This window comes from Pithys albifrons, chromosome 8, assembly GCF_047495875.1.
Source record: "Pithys albifrons albifrons isolate INPA30051 chromosome 8, PitAlb_v1, whole genome shotgun sequence".
Taxonomy (NCBI): Eukaryota; Metazoa; Chordata; class Aves; order Passeriformes; family Thamnophilidae; genus Pithys; species Pithys albifrons.
In genome coordinates, this window is record NC_092465.1 from 7,832,758 (window position 1) to 7,849,305 (window position 16,548).

The 16,548-nt window shown below is 42.6% G+C and overlaps 1 protein-coding gene across 1 annotated transcript in view; it reads right to left on the bottom strand.

The window, feature by feature from the left end:
- Window positions 1–11,472, bottom strand: part of GPR39 (G protein-coupled receptor 39) — an 80,250-nt gene extending 68,778 nt beyond the window's left edge. The window contains exon 1 of the mRNA XM_071562673.1: window positions 10,262–11,472. Within this exon, the coding sequence (XP_071418774.1) occupies window positions 10,262–11,129 (868 nt within the window). The 5' untranslated portion in view covers window positions 11,130–11,472. The remainder of the gene's footprint in view (window positions 1–10,261) is intronic.
- Window positions 11,473–16,548: the final 5,076 nt, after the last annotated feature.

Below are 16,548 nucleotides of genomic sequence, written 5' to 3' on the forward strand. Positions count from 1 at the left end.
GAACTCTTATATAGATGTCCTTAAGCATTACTAAGAAATTCAGCTGGGGAGGACCTACATTCTTAAAGCCTTTAAGCGTCAAATTCAGCTTTATTTTCAAAATCAGAGAGCTCAAAAGTTGTCTTTATTGCAGAGAGAGAATGTGACGCACAGGAATTTTAAAAATCAACAAATACTAGAGCTTATCAAACAAGACACATTCTGGCACTCACCCACACAGATAAAAGCACACCCAGAAATTAATACTTTTTTTTTCTTGGAAAGTTTATGTTTTGGGCGAAGAGGGGTGTAGGAAAAAAGTAACTAGGGGGAGAGCATTTCAATCTATTATTTCTTGTCTAGTCAAATGTTTTGTTCTACCATCTTAAAAAGCTCCTGTACCTGGCTGAAGATAGACTGATTACTTGCCTGTTTTGGCATTTACAGAAAGTTTCAGATTAAGAGCAGACATACTGGGAAAGACCTAGGACTCATTTGTCCATTCATTTCTCTCTGCGATGATCCCACATAGACATCTGCAGGAAAAGGAAAAAGCACTGAGAGATTTTTCTCTACTACTCACACAGAGGTTTTGGCACCCAGCAATATCAGGATTTTCTAAAGTGAAGATTATATCTTGTTCTTGACAGCACCATCCTCCAAGGTTACATACAGGCTCTTTAGGAACCTATCTTTGCTTTTAGCCTCCACAACGAGTTCCACAATTTAAATTTTATGCTTTATGGTAAAAGGACTAGAATAATTGCAGTTATTGCAATTTAGTAGATGGTGTACATAGATACTGAACTCCAGGGATTTTGTTATGGAGGAGCAATCAAGACAGTCATCTAATTTCTTCAAATCAAAATCACCTTCTGCAGCACCATGCTAGACATACCACTAAAACTAAAGACTAAGCATGAGGTGGCCTCTCTTTTAGCTGTGTAAACTAATCATTGCATTCAACAAAAAGCAAACTGGCAATATTATATGGGGGAGCAAATCAAAGTAGGTTTGCAGAAATGCTATATGAACAGGGACACAATATTTACACCCCTCTGAAAGGGGCTGAGCTATTTTGCAGGGTTCAGCTAGAGATTGGAGCAGAGCAGCTTCTTGAATATCTCTGCAGATGCTACCTAATCAAATATGGGAAAAGAAATCCATTTATGCTGCAGACAAGGATGGATAGCTAAGAAATGCTATCTTCTCTAATGCATATCTGGGTTTCTTTATACTCACTATAAAGTTTAGCTTCCTGGTAATTATTAAATATGTGCACCTGTTTGCAGTCAAGTATTTTTTGAGAGATCACAGAACTCTCTACACATTTCCATAACAAGCATACACTCTCTGAGGGATCCTCAACTCTAACTCCATAAGCTGACCTTTCAACTTAAATTCCTCATTCTAAAAATACATAACAACAAAAATACTAGGTGCTTTTAAGAGACAATTAAATCAACAACTAGAGGCTTGAAAATAGCTTAAGGGGAAAGAAAGAAAAGTTAGGTCATAGCAGTACTGGACCTCTTTCTCAGTTTCACCTTTCCTTGTAAGTCACTATTTATGCAATTAAAAGGTTCTTGGCAGACTCATTTAATCCATAATATTTTGACCTTGATATTACTCATCCATGCATAACAGAGATCAGAAGAATAGCTGCTTTCTCACCTAAACAGCATAAACATGCTTATGATGCCCTCAAAAAAAAAAGCTAAAAAACTGTTACAGTAGCACATTGTGCCAAATATTATTGGAAATCTTAAGTGCTTATCTTCAGTGGTATAGGAACTCACAACAATGAAAGGGAAGAAAATAATCTTTGACACGTTGGTTGGCAGCTGGTTGCTTCTCAGTTGCCTTTGGGGAACCCAGAAGTTATATAGGATAATCACAGAATCATGGAATGATTTGGATAGGAAGGGACCATAAAACTCATCTAGCTCCAACTCCTCTGGGCAAGAACACTTTCCACTAGACCAGGTTGCTCCAAGCCCCTTCCAGCCTGGCTTGGGATGCTTCCAGGGATGGGGCAGCCACAGCTTCTCTGGACAACCTATTCCAGTGTCTCACCACCCTCACAGTAAATAGTTTCTTGCTAATATGTAATCTCACCTACTCCCTTTCTGTTTGAAGCCCCCTTGTCGTGTCACTCCAGGTCCTTGTAAACAGTCCCTCTCAATCCTCCAGGTACTAGAAGGCCTCAATTAGGTCACTCCAAAACCTTCTCTTTTCAAGGCTGAAAAAAATCTCAATTCTCTCAGCCTTTTCTCATAGCTCCATCCCTCTAATCCCTTGGTGGCCTCCTCTGGCCTTGCTCCAAGAGGTTCATGTCCTTCCTGTTCTGGGACCTCAGGGTTGGGTGCGGCACTCCAGGTGGGGTCTCACGAGAGCAGAGCAGAGGGGCAGAATCCCCTCCTTGCCCTGCTGTCCATGCTGCTTTGGATGCAGCCCAGGGTACCATTGGCTTTCTGGGCTGCAAGTGCACACTGTTGGCTCATGTCCAGCCTCTCATCCACCAGCACCCCCAAGGCCTTCTCCACAGGACTGCTCTTGATCTGTTCACCCCCTAACCGGAATTGATACTGGAGGTTGCCCTGATCCAGCTGCAGCACCCTCTACTTGGCCATATTAAACCTCGTGAGACTCCCATGGGCCTATTTCTCAAGCTTGCCCACATCCCTGTGGATGACATCCAGTCCTTCAGGAGCAACAATCACTCCATTCAGCTTGGCGTCATCTGCAAATGTGCTGAGGGTGTACCCGACCCCTTTGTCAGTGTCATTAATGAAGATACTAAATAGCAAAATTGAAAGCTTCACATTACTAACAAATGCTCAGATATTAAAGTTCTTTTCCATTAAAATTCACAGACTTGCAATCATTGTTTAAAGACAATGGTCCCAACATCAGATAGGAAAACAAAAGATTTAATTATAGGAAATGTAGTATAATTTGACTATGAAACAATAGAGGCTTAGATAATGCATTTAATTTTCACAGGTGAAGATTCCAATAAATCATCTGTGAACTTGCCACAAATGACTCCTATCTACTGAAACTGGGGAGCTGCAAGAGCAATCTACATTTGAGATGGTATCTGGCTCAGAAGAGATAGCAAGAAAACAGAGAGAAATTGGAAAATTAATGCTTAAGACAATAGTTTCTTGAACAAAGAATGAGGGCAGTAGAGCAGAATTGATGGGACAGGGCTTCCTAATGTAGGGTTCCTGTTCTCTGTCTGAGGGCTATCTCCTTCAATGAATTTCCTACCTGTAGCACATCTGAGTTTCTCCACTTTGATGGAAATAGATCTTACTTCCCTCTCCACTCTGAAGAAAGAGATAGCTTCTAAGGCTTCTACTTGTAGGAAAACATGTCCTAGAGAGGATTTGCCATGGTACAGAGTGTATTTTTCAGAAACTGAGATGACACAGCTAGACCTCAGTTCCCCAAAGGCTGCAGTCCCCTGCCTGTTTCTTGGCTCACATTGCCACAGTGAAGGATGTTGCCTGCACACCCCTCCTTCCTTCCCTTAGCACATACCTAGGAGTGCCAGAAGAATCAAGGGCCACTACGTTTCTTATCTAGAGCTTGTAAAAGAAAAAGAGATTAATAATATTAAGTTTAAGGCCAACACGGGTAACGGTTCTTTAATGAGGCTTAAAGACTTTGGGCAGAGGCAGAAGGGCAGAAGTACTTAAGAAATCTCAGCTGTGCACTCAGTCTCTGGACAGCACAGATGGTAGAGTATAAAGAAGTGGAAAGATCCTTGTGCCACAGGATGAGCTAAGAGAGAGAAGCAGCACAGCAACACCTATATCTCACTACAGACCAGGTGAAATGCAAGTTTCCTTGTAGGCATCAGGCATAAGTCAGAAGCATGGCCACAACTTCAACAAAGCACCAGTAAAGCACTTATTGTCTTCATGGACTTCTCTCACCAAGGCAGTTCTCCTGTGCCCACAGAGACAGTATCTGCCAAGATATATGGAGAATTATGTGGATTACACTAGTGGTGAATTTAGTCCTCTGACTACAGTATTTGCAGGGTTAGGTTGTTTTTAAAGCTGAAGACTTTTCATGTTGAAGCAATTTTAAGTACTCTAATGCAAAGTATAATCACACATTGATTTTTCCATTAAAACGACAAAAGTCTTAAATACCTTGGGGGTGCTGGCTTCAATTAGTCCCTATTCTTTCATTCTATTTCTCTTGGTAATGTTTTGCCATCCCTGGGTGTAGGAGGAAAGGAAGACTGTCTGCTTAAGCTGAAAGCACAATCTTCTATTACATGAGTCCAGTTAAAAGCTGGAGTAGATAAATTGCTTTCTATACAATAGGGAGGGAAATTATGCTGGGTTCTTGTTACATTCCTTTTTAAATTACAATCTGGGAAACCTGAACATACAGATGTTTGGATTTTGGAAGTTTGCTTTGACTCTTACTGTGGCTATGTTGGTTTGGATTTTTTTTAAACTGTAGACAGTCCCCCAGCTCTTCAGAAGAGGTTGTTTGTAACAATTGCCCGGAGAAGCCAGCATCCCTCCAAGCAGCCTTTCCATTGTCACCTGCTGAATAGCTGAGCTTCACTTTTGTCCTACCAGCATTCAGTAGCATTGATCAGCTTTGCAGCTGACACCAGGTTAGTACTTTTACAGAGAAGAGGAAAAAGCAAATTTTACTGAATACCAGCACGTAAATCTTTTATCACTTTTTCCAGAAAGCAGCACCTAAAAGAAAAAAACTTACTAGCTACAGAGGGTGGCTGTCCCACACAGCTGAGTGGCCAGACCTCCATCTGCTGGTTTAAGGGTTTCACGTTCCCTGCTCAACCCTTGCTACCCCTTTCAGTGCATTGAGTCTCCTACTTGTCTGGTGTAATTCAAAACCCTGCTCAGGGAAAGATATGGATGGAAATGCTATATCAAACACAGAGATTAAAATCATATCCAGCCTACAGTGTATTTATCTTCAGGCATGTCTCCAACAAAGTCCCTGAAGAAAGGCAGCTGAATGGAATGATTAAAGAAATGAACCAAGAGGAGTCAATGAAGTTGAGTTTAAAGAATATGTGCTGGAGCTGTGTTCTGGAATATAATCGATTAGGTTATCCCTTCCATTTTTGTTCTATCCCTATCCTTTACTTTTTTCAGCAAGCAGAAACCCAGCCAAATTCCAGCCTATGAAGAAGCATCTAATTTTCCTGTAGCAGAAGTCCTACCATTATCAAGTTACACAGTGCCTGAGTCATATCGAGATGATAACCATGCATTTTTCACAACTGCTTGAAACAATTTGCCTCCTGAAAACCCATTTGCCAAGTGCCTTACAAAATACAGTTCCTTAGTGGTCTTTGGAAAGGCTATTTCTACACACAATACTGGTTTTCTGAGCAAAACATTCATCTGCCAGCACCAGTATATGGGAAGAAAATGGTGCTTCAGCTTCTAAGAGATCTTTTTAATTTCTGATCAAAGGTTTTATCTAGATTTAGCTTAGGGCTAGATACAATTGCTCATAGTGTTTACAGTGGCTTTGGTATTGCTATAGAATAGGCTGACATTGTTTTAACAATAGCTACCAAAAAGTGGCAGGAGAGTGGCCAAGCAGCCCAGAAGGCAGGGCACTATCACAAGATTCAGCAGAAGCATTTGTGACTCTCTATTGCATTTGTGGCCTTGGTCAGGGCACTGACTTCTTCTTTTCCAGCCCTTACCTTTTGCCCACTCTTTTTGGTTTTTGATTTGGAAACAGGGACTGTCTTTCCTTCTATGGCACTAACCAGATTCTCAGTAAAGCCTTTAGCTGCTACTGCCCCGCAGAGCAGACAGACCTGAAGCTACTCATACCACACCACGTCACATGAAACAACCACTGCTACTGCCTTAAGGTTGACACTCAGTGTATTTGACTTACTTAAGTGGTAGAGCAAAATAAAAATAAAAACCAAACCAAAACAAAAACTACAAACAAACCACCACCACACTGTCTTTCTCAGATGGAGACACTGCCATTGATTATGATAAGCAATTCCCTTGCCTCCTTATTAAAGAAGCTGAAAGTTATTTGCTGTGCAGGCATGTAGGCAAAATTCATCCTACATCAAATGGTCCCAAAGCAGAACTGTTTGACTTCTGTAGTGATAGGAAAAGAGAGAGCAGTGGGAATTATTTGCCTCACTTGGCCTCACTCACAGAGGAGCTGACAGTGCCAGGCTTGTACCAGCAGGGTACAAACCACCAGTTAGGTGGGTCCAGCATCAGCTCTGGCTCCTGCCAACTGCTGCAGCAGTGCTTTAATGCACCTTTATCAACACATCCAGAGCAGCCAGATTACTGTGATACTTCTCTTTTCTGGATGGGAGAGCTCAGGATGGACAGTTGTTTCATCATCACCAGGAGACAGAAAAGTACTGCCCAGAAGCCAGCCCCATTCAGCAGGATCCCTCTGCTGTGGAAACAGAGGAGTGTTGCTCCAAATAGCAAGTTGGAAGTATATAGAAAGAGAATGCAGAAACACTGAAGGACTCCTACTTCAATGTCTTTACTGTGGTAAGCTTGAGGCTGCTTTATACAAAATGGTGAAGGGTTTTAGCAGAAGCACAAACTGAACCTGCCAAGGGAAATATTACAGAAGCTTTAGAAGCAATACTTTTTTCAGCTGGGATAGTCAAAACTCACATAGTTGTAGAGTACAAGTTCAGGTGAGTCAGATGCAGTCTGAAGACAAACCATAAAGCTGCTTTTGTATAAATGTGAGTGTATATAATGACCAAGTGAAGAAGGATGTATCCATGGCCAGTGCTGGCACAGAGCCACAGGTGTTGAAGTCTTTCCCACCAGCAGCTTCCCTGCCCTTTATGGCCAAAAGAGAAAGACAAGATCAAATAGCCACAAAGATAAAACTGACCACGGTCAGGATAGGTCAGGCATTAGGAGGTTTTAAATACTGTTAAAAGCTTGCATTTCATCAAAGAGCCATCAGCCAAGTGTTTTCATAAGCACTGCAGTTATCAGTTTCTGCTGCTGGGGATGGAGAAACTCTTATTAACAAATGCTGCTACAAATAAACAAAAATGAAGTTCAGCTGTATTTTACCTGCTATTCAGCTACACTCAAGCAGACCCGTGTAGAAGAAAGACCTGCTGTCCCAGCATGAGCAAAGCTGCTTTAACATTAAACATAGATAACCCAAACAATACCAAGCAGTGTGACCTGTGCTCATACGGAAGAACCGGCCCACTGGAGGCACTGGGGTTTTACCACATGACTCAGAAAATTATTAAATAAATCACACATAGACATTGTAGGAACTGTGACCCAGTCTATCCAAAAGCACAAAATGCCTAATTTCTGAAGTAGAAGCATTAAACAGAGACTTACATGTGCTACCACATTTTTCTTGGAGCCAACAGCAATAGTGGGAAGGAAGTTGGAAGGAATAGCACAGCACAGCCTACTTTATAAAAACAGAATCGGTTTTCTCCAAAATACTAGGACAAATTTGCATTCCTCCACTGAGGCAAATCTATCAGATCTGAGCTGAGGAGGCCCTCTAAGCATCCACTCCCCAACAGCAGGCAGAGAGTTGTTAGTGCAGCCATTGGGCCAGTCCCTCCTCTCCAACCTGGGCACAGAGAGGTAGCCACAAACAGAAGGAACTCACATGTCTACATCAAGGACTTCAAATGTCCAGCCCAGACCATCTGGGCTTTAAGCTGTAAGATCTGACCCTTGCAGCCTTCCCTGGACAAGAGCTCTTCCCTAAGTGAGCTCAGCCTGTCCAGTACAGCGTTGTTTGTCCCCTTGTCCTCCTCCACCACAGCAGTGATGTCCCTCCACCTGGAGCCCATCCTGCAATCATTAATACTGCCTGTGGCAAATGGCCTTTCACTTTTCACATTTACAATTAATTTTCATGAATATTCTCAAGTACCACACAATAACATGACACTGAAAAAGGATTAGTTCCTTCCTGTGCCATCCTCCACTTAGCTTTTTCCCATCGTCAGGAGATTTATGAATTTAATCTCCATTTTATAGAACTTATCACTTTTAACAACTAGAGGAAAATGCTAAATTGTTTTTATTGCTGCTAGATGTTCAAAGACATGATGCTATATACTGTCATTTACATTTCACATTAAAAGTGAAATATGTTGGGAATGTGCAAGTATTTGTTTTAATTTGACCCATCTGTTAAACGAAAAACAAAGAGGACTTCTAAATCACAATATTTAAATTCAGCGATTTGTAAACAATTTATATGTTCATTTCTTCTGGGTTAAAACTGCCCTAAAGCATCACTATTATGAAATCTCCAAATTAAATTGCTTTGCATCTTTCTCAGAAAGGCAGGCCAGAGTTTCTTCCTCCCCAGTTTATTAATTTATTCCCAAAGCCAAGTAAATTAGCAAGACTCATATTAAAGACTTGCCACTGAAATAATTTTGGGGAATTCATGGAAGTATCTACTGCCTCCAGAATGCTGAGAGTACAGAAGAAGTATCAGATACTGGTGGCAAATTCCCTCATGATGAAGGACAAATCAGTCACTTTTCAGCACCTGTGCAAGCAGCACACCTGCCTATTCCATGCTAGATCATCACCAAGCAAGAACTATAATCAAGAAGGGGAAAAAATGTCATGGCAATTTACCTTTCCTTCTTAGCCTGTCCAGGATTTGGATCTTAGACTGGGCTTTGAGCAGCTGTGATAATGGTCATTTACAAGGGCATGGAGATTCACAGACATTTGTGGAACCCACAAATGGCACTTCAAGAGCAGAGCTCTCTTTCTGCTTTGTGCAACAGGTGTATTGAGCAGCGTTGCCTCTAGCCCAGAAATAAGTACTGTCAGTGGAGTGAGGGCACTGAGAGCCCTTGGAATAACTCACACACAGGGCCTCTCACCCAGACTCACAGACACCTTGTGAGAGGAGTTGATTTCTTCTTTAGTTGTGCGCTCTGAGCATGAGGAAGGGCTCTGTAGCATCCTGGATCTCCCATGTGGAGCCCTTGCCATGGTCTCTGCTGGCAGAGTGTGCAGCTCCACCCTGTCCCAAACCCAAGTCGATCCCTTGTCTGCATGACAGTTTTCACCACGTTCCCAACTCTCACACAGCTGCAGCAGGAAAGGAGCTGGCTGCACGCTGGACTCCTCACCCTGAAGCTTCATATCCTAGGCATAGATCATGGCAAAATCAGGACCAGAGGAGGAAGCAGAGAATCCCCAGAATATTAAAAAAAATTAAAAAGGGGGGGGGGGGATATACAAGCTAATCTACATAAAGTTGCAGAAGCAGACAGACAAGTTTCAATTCCCTCTCTTCAATATCAATCAGAGCACCAAAAATCAACACAGAAATACTGGGTCTACTGCACATTCATACTCTAGATGGTTCATTTATTATATCCAGTATCATATTAAGCAACCCAACAAAACAGGAACAAGTAGTAATGAAGCCAGGGCATGATTAAGGGCGCCTCTAAGTACATCAACAAACGTGGAGACTACATGGATCACAACCTGGAAAGATTCCCAGTTGATGAAATGACAGCTTGATTAGTCTCTTCTGACAAATGTCGTGAGAGTGATCAGAATCAAACATAATTTCAAGGTTACAGACCTTCAAATACAACCAGAGAAAGAAATTCCAAGAGGGCAACTGCAACTTTTGAGACCAAATCAACTCTCCAGCCCAGCTTCCTTAATGCTCAGGTGCAAGGCAACCACAGCTGTTGAGGCTAGACAAGAACTCTCCAAGGAGCATCATGAATTAAAAGGAAAATTCCTTTGGAGAGGGACAAGCTTCAGATCTTGCATTACACTCTTCCCTCCCATCAGGAGACTTACTAAATATGCTCATATTTGTAATTTAAAGGTAAAACATTCAACTAGAGCTACTTTATATCCAGGCAACTGTTGCCTATTGCTACCCCAAAGGTCAAGCCTCAGCAGCCTGTCACCCATATTGTTACATGCAGGATAATCAGACAACAGAAATAGCAGCCAGTAAATGGATTTTTCCTTCTTCTTCCCTCCCACCTGTTCTAATGACAAAAAGAGTGTGTCAAAAACACAAAGAGACATCAGCTTTCTTAAAATGTATCATTGTAACCAAAACTATTCCTTATCCCTCATTTTGTACCAGTCTCCAAACAAACATTCTCCATTTGGGGACACTTAGAGAGATAAATTGGAGGCTCCTAGACTTCCTTCCCATGTGGAAAGTGAGCAGGGGAAGGAGGGGAGGCAGAGTAGGACAGGGTTCTTACCCAAGAAAAATATGATCTGTTTCCTGGAGCTCTTGCCCTCTGAGCTCTCACTTTTTCTTAGGTACTTCTTCTGGTGCTTCTCTCCTCCCTTCACTGTCACAGTTCCTTCCTTGGGGATCATCAGGGCTTTCATCATGCTGTGACACATGAAAGTGACAGATCCCAGCACTATGATGTACACAGCAAAGGCGCTGAAGATGCTGGCTTGGAAGAGAGGCCACTTGGAGGAGAGACTGGTACAGATGGTCATGTTGTACTTCAGCTCAGGAAGGTAGTGCCTGGGTGTAGGTTTGACACAGGCAGTCGTCCTTTGGTAGCCCTCAATGGTCTCCAGGGGATATTCTGTGCCCATGGCAAAGAGCAGGGGCAGAGCCACTATGACAGATGTCCCCCAGACAAAGGCAATGAGCAGCTTCACCGTGCGCGGTCCAGAGAGAGACTTGAACTTGAAGGGATGGCAGATAGCTATGTACCTTTCAAAGCTGAGGGTGGCAACATGCAGCACAGTGGCATAACTGCAGGCTTCAAAGAGGAAGTAGTAAAGCTTGCAGGCAATGTTGCCATTGGGGGCAGAAAAGGGGCTCCAGATGGCACTGAAGAACTCCATGGGCATGCCCAACAGGAGGACCAGCAGGTCAGAGCAGGCCAGGCTCACCATGTGGTCGGTGACCTCCTTTTGCAGGTAGCCTTTCTTCTGCAGGATCCTGGTGGCCTTGATGGTAATGCTGTTGCCCAAGATGCCCGCAACAAAGAGACAGATGTAGACTAAAGCCAAAGTGATCTTGATCCACAGAGCCACCTCAAACTCCGGGACGTGGCTGTGGTCAATGAGATGAGAACAGTCTGAAGTGGTTGTCTGTCCTGCCATGAGCAGCTCCTGGAGGGGAGGAGGGAGGAATTCCCCTCCTGCCTTCTCTGATGTTCAAATCCACAGCAAACAGATCCTTTCTGGCTGTGCCCCTCTCGGGGAGACGCACATGTCCGAGTAGTCAGGCACAGCGAGTGTGTGTCACCCAGCCACACCTGCAAGGTTTGTTAGCAGCCCTCTGAGTCAGTAAGAACAGGAAAGTGTTTCAGCTCTTACCTATTGTTATGGCAAACACTTCTTGCTGGTTTTGGATTTTCTTCCTCCTTTATCTACAGAAGGAAAATCTGAAGCTACTGTTTTCCAGCGCTTCGTGGTGTGAACTGCTCTGCTTTCAGTGCTTGCCTCTTCCTCTGCAAGCAAAGCAGCTTTTGGTCCCAGCCTGAGGAGGAGGAAGTCAGAGTTTCTGTGTGATTATAGATACTCTGTTAACCATTAACTTAAATCTTGGCTATCCCTAGTTCCCTAGTCATTGGCAGAACAGCAGGTTTAGTGGGGTGGAGGGGTGGGGAAAGGTAAGGCACCCATATCTGAAATTCCCCTACTGTCGCAGGAAGTGCTTCTGAGGGACAAAAAGAGGTGTTTCCCCTAAAGCTGTAGGTTTGGTGGGGTCGGGTTGAATGTGTGAATGAGTGCTAAAGAGAAAGTATCTCCTTCTCAGAAGTTTAACATTAACTGGGCTTCAGTTTTCACTGCTATGTGTGCTAATGCCAACAAGCTTCACTACTTTTCCTTTAGTGAAGACCTTGGCATCTGCAGCACCAGTGCTGGTTCTGGAGCCTGTGTGGCCACACACTGATTTACATCAACAGGATGTTCTGGTTTTCAGTTGCTGCTGCCAAATTGGTAGCTTCTTAAAATAAGTGATTAGACAACGAAGAGCCCCCTTAGAAGTTATAAAGTAAGCTGAACTCTAGATTGCAACACATCAAGTGTTTCCCTTCAAATTTCTGTCTTCTCACTTTATATAAAATATGAAGCCAGTAATCCCAGTCATGCTCATGCTTTCAAATAATCTGGAGTAGCAGGGAATGAAAATGTACTTCCCCTTCCTGTGTCTCACCCCAGGGAGAATGAATTGAATGCACTCTTTAGTTTTAGTTTCCAACCATAGCACTGAAGGCTCTGAAGGTAACCCCTGGAAACATTTAATTACAAGGTGTGTATATGGATTAAGAAACCTTTAAATTACAATGCAAAACACCCATACAGCTTTTGCAGCTATAATAGAGAGCAGGCCAGTACTGTGATCTGCTCCAACATCAAGTCTAAGAACAGTCGGTTCACAAAGTGATTTTTATTAACTAGACAAGCTCATGTGACACTTGCAGCTCATAATAAAAGAGAAACAGTAGGAAGTTGTTATTAGCAGTCTCCTCACATTCAGTGGTTATCACTGTACCTCAGCAGCCTAAGTATAAAATGAACAAAAGATGCCCAAAACAGGATAATCAGCACCTGTTTCTATGCATTATTTATGCATTTCTGTTTCAGAAAAATCACCTCAAACCTTGCACAACTTCAAGCTGTGTAGTCCCAGTCATCGTTCCTTATGTTTGATAATTCACATTTGTTCTGCTCAGACAAGCTTTCTATTATTACCCCATTTCTTTCACTTAATTTTACTTTATAAAAGTGTGAACAAAGATTACATATGCATGACTGAATTGTGGAAATGAAGCTAATTAAAATTTGCTGCTTACCATCAAAAGGGAAAAGGGAGAGAGAGCAAAAGAGAGAAGGCCCAATAGGATTAGATCTCCCCCTTTTTTTCCACACCAATTATAAAATGCAGAACACAATTTTGTGTTTTCAATATTATCTTTAGAACATACACAAAGTTTATTAAGTTTCTAATAAAGAGCTCGTGCCACAAAGGGAATAGGAAGGAAAGAGGCAATTGTGGATGCTCTACTCTGAGACCATTAAATATAAAAAATACTACATGGGTTACTGGACTAGATAAACCAGGACTGAGTATTCCAGAGATAGATATAAAATCCCTATCATGGATGATTATAACAGAATATATCTTCCCAGCGGAAGAAATTTATCTATAACTAAATGTGCTCTTTGTGGCATGGATGTTGAGAGCTCATAGTCCTTATCCTGGTGGATATGATACCAGTTTATAAACTTATGATTTGTATAATGATATCATTTTAGGGATTTCCTTAAGTTTTCCTTTATGTCTTACAACAGGAATACCATGAGTTAATTTTTGTGTTGTTGCCTTTCCCTTAGCAGTTTTGAAAGTGCACGTGGCCTGTGTAGCTGTACCTGGGAGAGCTCTCCAAGGAGTCCCTCCTCTCCCAGTTTATTGGAATTGCACACCCACCACTCCAGCTGCCAGCACTGAAGAGGAGGCAAGAGCACTAAGGATGGAAATCACTGTACTTCTTTCTAAAAGCAGCACATGTGGATGCTGCACACTGTCAATCACTTGTCAGCATCCTGGGTAAGGATACAGTCTCCTGGAGGTGCAGATCACACAGGCACAGGGTGCAGCTGGCTCTGGGAGCCACTTGCTCATGCAGCTGTGTCCACCCAAACGCCTGCAGGGATGCAGTTGTTGGGGAGAGATGACAAGTGGTGGGAGCCAGAGAAGCACTGAGATGGAGCACAGATTATTGTCACTGTAGTATATAAGGTGATTTTTCACTTTCAGAGATAATAAAGCTGCTGTGATCACCCGCCCCGTTTTGTTATCCAACAGAGTGTGCAAGGTTCCCTGAAGGGCTGTTTGCTTTCTTGCCTGGTCCTTGGAGGGCACCAGCTGAAGGGCCTTTGGGGGCAGAAGAAAGCTGAGTTTTATCATCCATCCTTTAGGCCAGTGCACAAAGCTCACCTTCTGAGCCTTGTGCAGCACACTACCTTGCATCCCGTGGACCAAGCTGGGCTGAGGGCAGGAGGGGCTGCGAGGCACTCAGTCCTTGGCCAGCTGCTGTCTCATTAAAACCAGGTTTCCCAAATTCCTGATGAGGCTGATTCCCCAAAACTGGCAGTTAGCATAAGTTGTAGCTGGAATGGATCTCGGAAAAACAAACTCATTTGACAGATGCTGTTGCATTTAGGTAAATGGATTGTAGATTAACCTTTTCCTGCGTGCAGGGGGATCGTTCTGCTCCTGCCTTACAGATGCCCTTTCTTCCCCAGCTGTGCAGTGCCAGCAGAGGGTTGGCTCGGGGTGCCCAAGCTGCAGAATCACTCGGTGGTTATTTCTCAATTACCATACAGCACGGATGCCAGGGTGCTCCGATAGGCAAACAGGTATTGCCACACTTGCGTTATCTCTGCAGAATTATTTCTCGATGGCTGTGTTGTGAATATGCAAATCCACCTTAATTGGCTACGCTAATCACAGTGTTCTGACTGGTTTCTGTTCTCAAACTGTTCAAGCTACTTGACAGGAACAAAGAAAATATCTCGGTTTCTTGCTTCCCTTAGCTTAAAAACTCTAAAACCTAAATGAAAAAGGAGAGCTGTCTCAAAAGCAAAGAAAATGAAGCTGTGAAAGGATTAACTTTTTTTTTTCAGATAAAAACACATTGACTTTCTTTTTTTTCTCGCCAGTCTTTGCCTTTCTCCATCTCAACAAACCTCTTGTCCCTAGAATAGCTGTGATACCTCTGTCTTGCCAGTATTTGTTTAGACAAAACGAGTCCTGGGCTTGTTCAATTCTCTTTAAAACACAAGGTAAACAAAATGAGATTGCTGTTTTGCAGAGGCAGCTCCCCTGATCTGCACAGGCAGAGGGGAAAGTGCTGTGGGAATAAAAGGAAGAAGAAACACAGACAAAAGTGACGTGTCCAAGTGATTTTAAATGTTTTAAGAAATCAATTTGCCTGAGACAGCTCATGTTGGCTTTTAAAATGATTTTTCATTAAAAATTTAAATAATTAAAGATCGCACTCAGATAATTTAAGGTTTCTTTCTGTTTTGTGAAATCCATTGAGACTCTTCTTTACTGTTAAAATTCCTTTGTATTCTTCTGGTGAGTTATTCTTGAATGGTATTTTTCTTCTTTGGAAGATTATGATGGTAGTTAATAACGTAAATAAGTACAAGTCATTTGTGAAATTTATTGCTTCTTAATTTCCCTAAGAGTTTGGTTATGGGCAAAACAGCCTAACAACCGTCGTGCTGTTAACTGCTTGGCTCCTTCTCTTCTGGCAACCCCAGAGAATGGGTTATGCAATCTGGGCAGCGGGACTGCTGTGTAACCTAACACTCAGAATTAATCCTAATGGAATTAGATTACCTCTACTAAAGTGGCACATGGAAAGCTGCCATCTTTTATTCAGCAATGTGCAGTGTTACCTGCTGTAATGCATCCTCTTGGAATATCATATTGTGCATGTTTTCTTATCTGGAGGATAGAGAAGGGATTTCAAATGTGCTTCCAGGATACACAATGAAAAAGATCTCTGCTCCACATCATTTCATCTAAATAAATAGATCAAAGAGCTTCACTACTTCCAGTGTATTTTACAAATTGGCAAGCAACATGAGAAGAAACTGGGGACAGTGAGACTAAATGGTTTATCCAAGATAGAGAAAATCTGTACAACACCTGAGCCTCCTCACCAATACACTGGATTCCTGCTCATTTCCTCACACAGCCTGCAGCACACAGAATGCCAAGCAATAAATGCATTTACACAGCTCTTCACTACTTGCTCTGGTGTTTTTAACTGACGTTAATTCATAATAATTAAAACCAATTTACAGAACCAAACCACAGAATTATTGTCCACAGTCATACCTGGAATTGTTGAACCATACATCACCTACTGTCTGATCACCTTGGTTAACTAACGATATTAAAGCTGCTCAAAGCCTTCACTTAATTACAGCACTGTCTGAAGGAAACCATGAGGTCTGTGGGTTGCTGTGATTAGCTGGGAGTGCACTTTGCCTGGCAAGAGGGTGAAAGGGTTAATTTTCCACTCTTGGAGTAGGGAAAGAGATGCACCTCTCTGCCCCTTGACACAGCAGCAGGTGTTTGGAGGAGGAGAGGAGGCCACTAACTGTGGCCACAAGTGGAGAGAAGCTGACTAGACATGCTGGGAAATGCAAGCAAAGCAAAGCTCCTCCTGAAATGAGATGGTCCTTTTTGCATCCTTTAGGAATGAGGCACCAAAGGAAATGAGTTGTTTATATCCCAGGCCTGACAAAGGAGCTGTAACTTAAAACCAAAATAAACACATACACTAAGCCCAGGTCTCAATAATCACAAATTGACTGTATTGAATACACATTCTGAAATATTCCCCAGACTCCTCTTTGTCGGAAACACAATGGCAACAAAGCACAACATTTGGTTCAAGAAGTTCCCACTGTGAGCCTTGGGGCAATAATCCCCAGCACACTGAATTTCTCTCTGTGTAACTTCTAGACTGCCACTTTGTCTAAATAGATG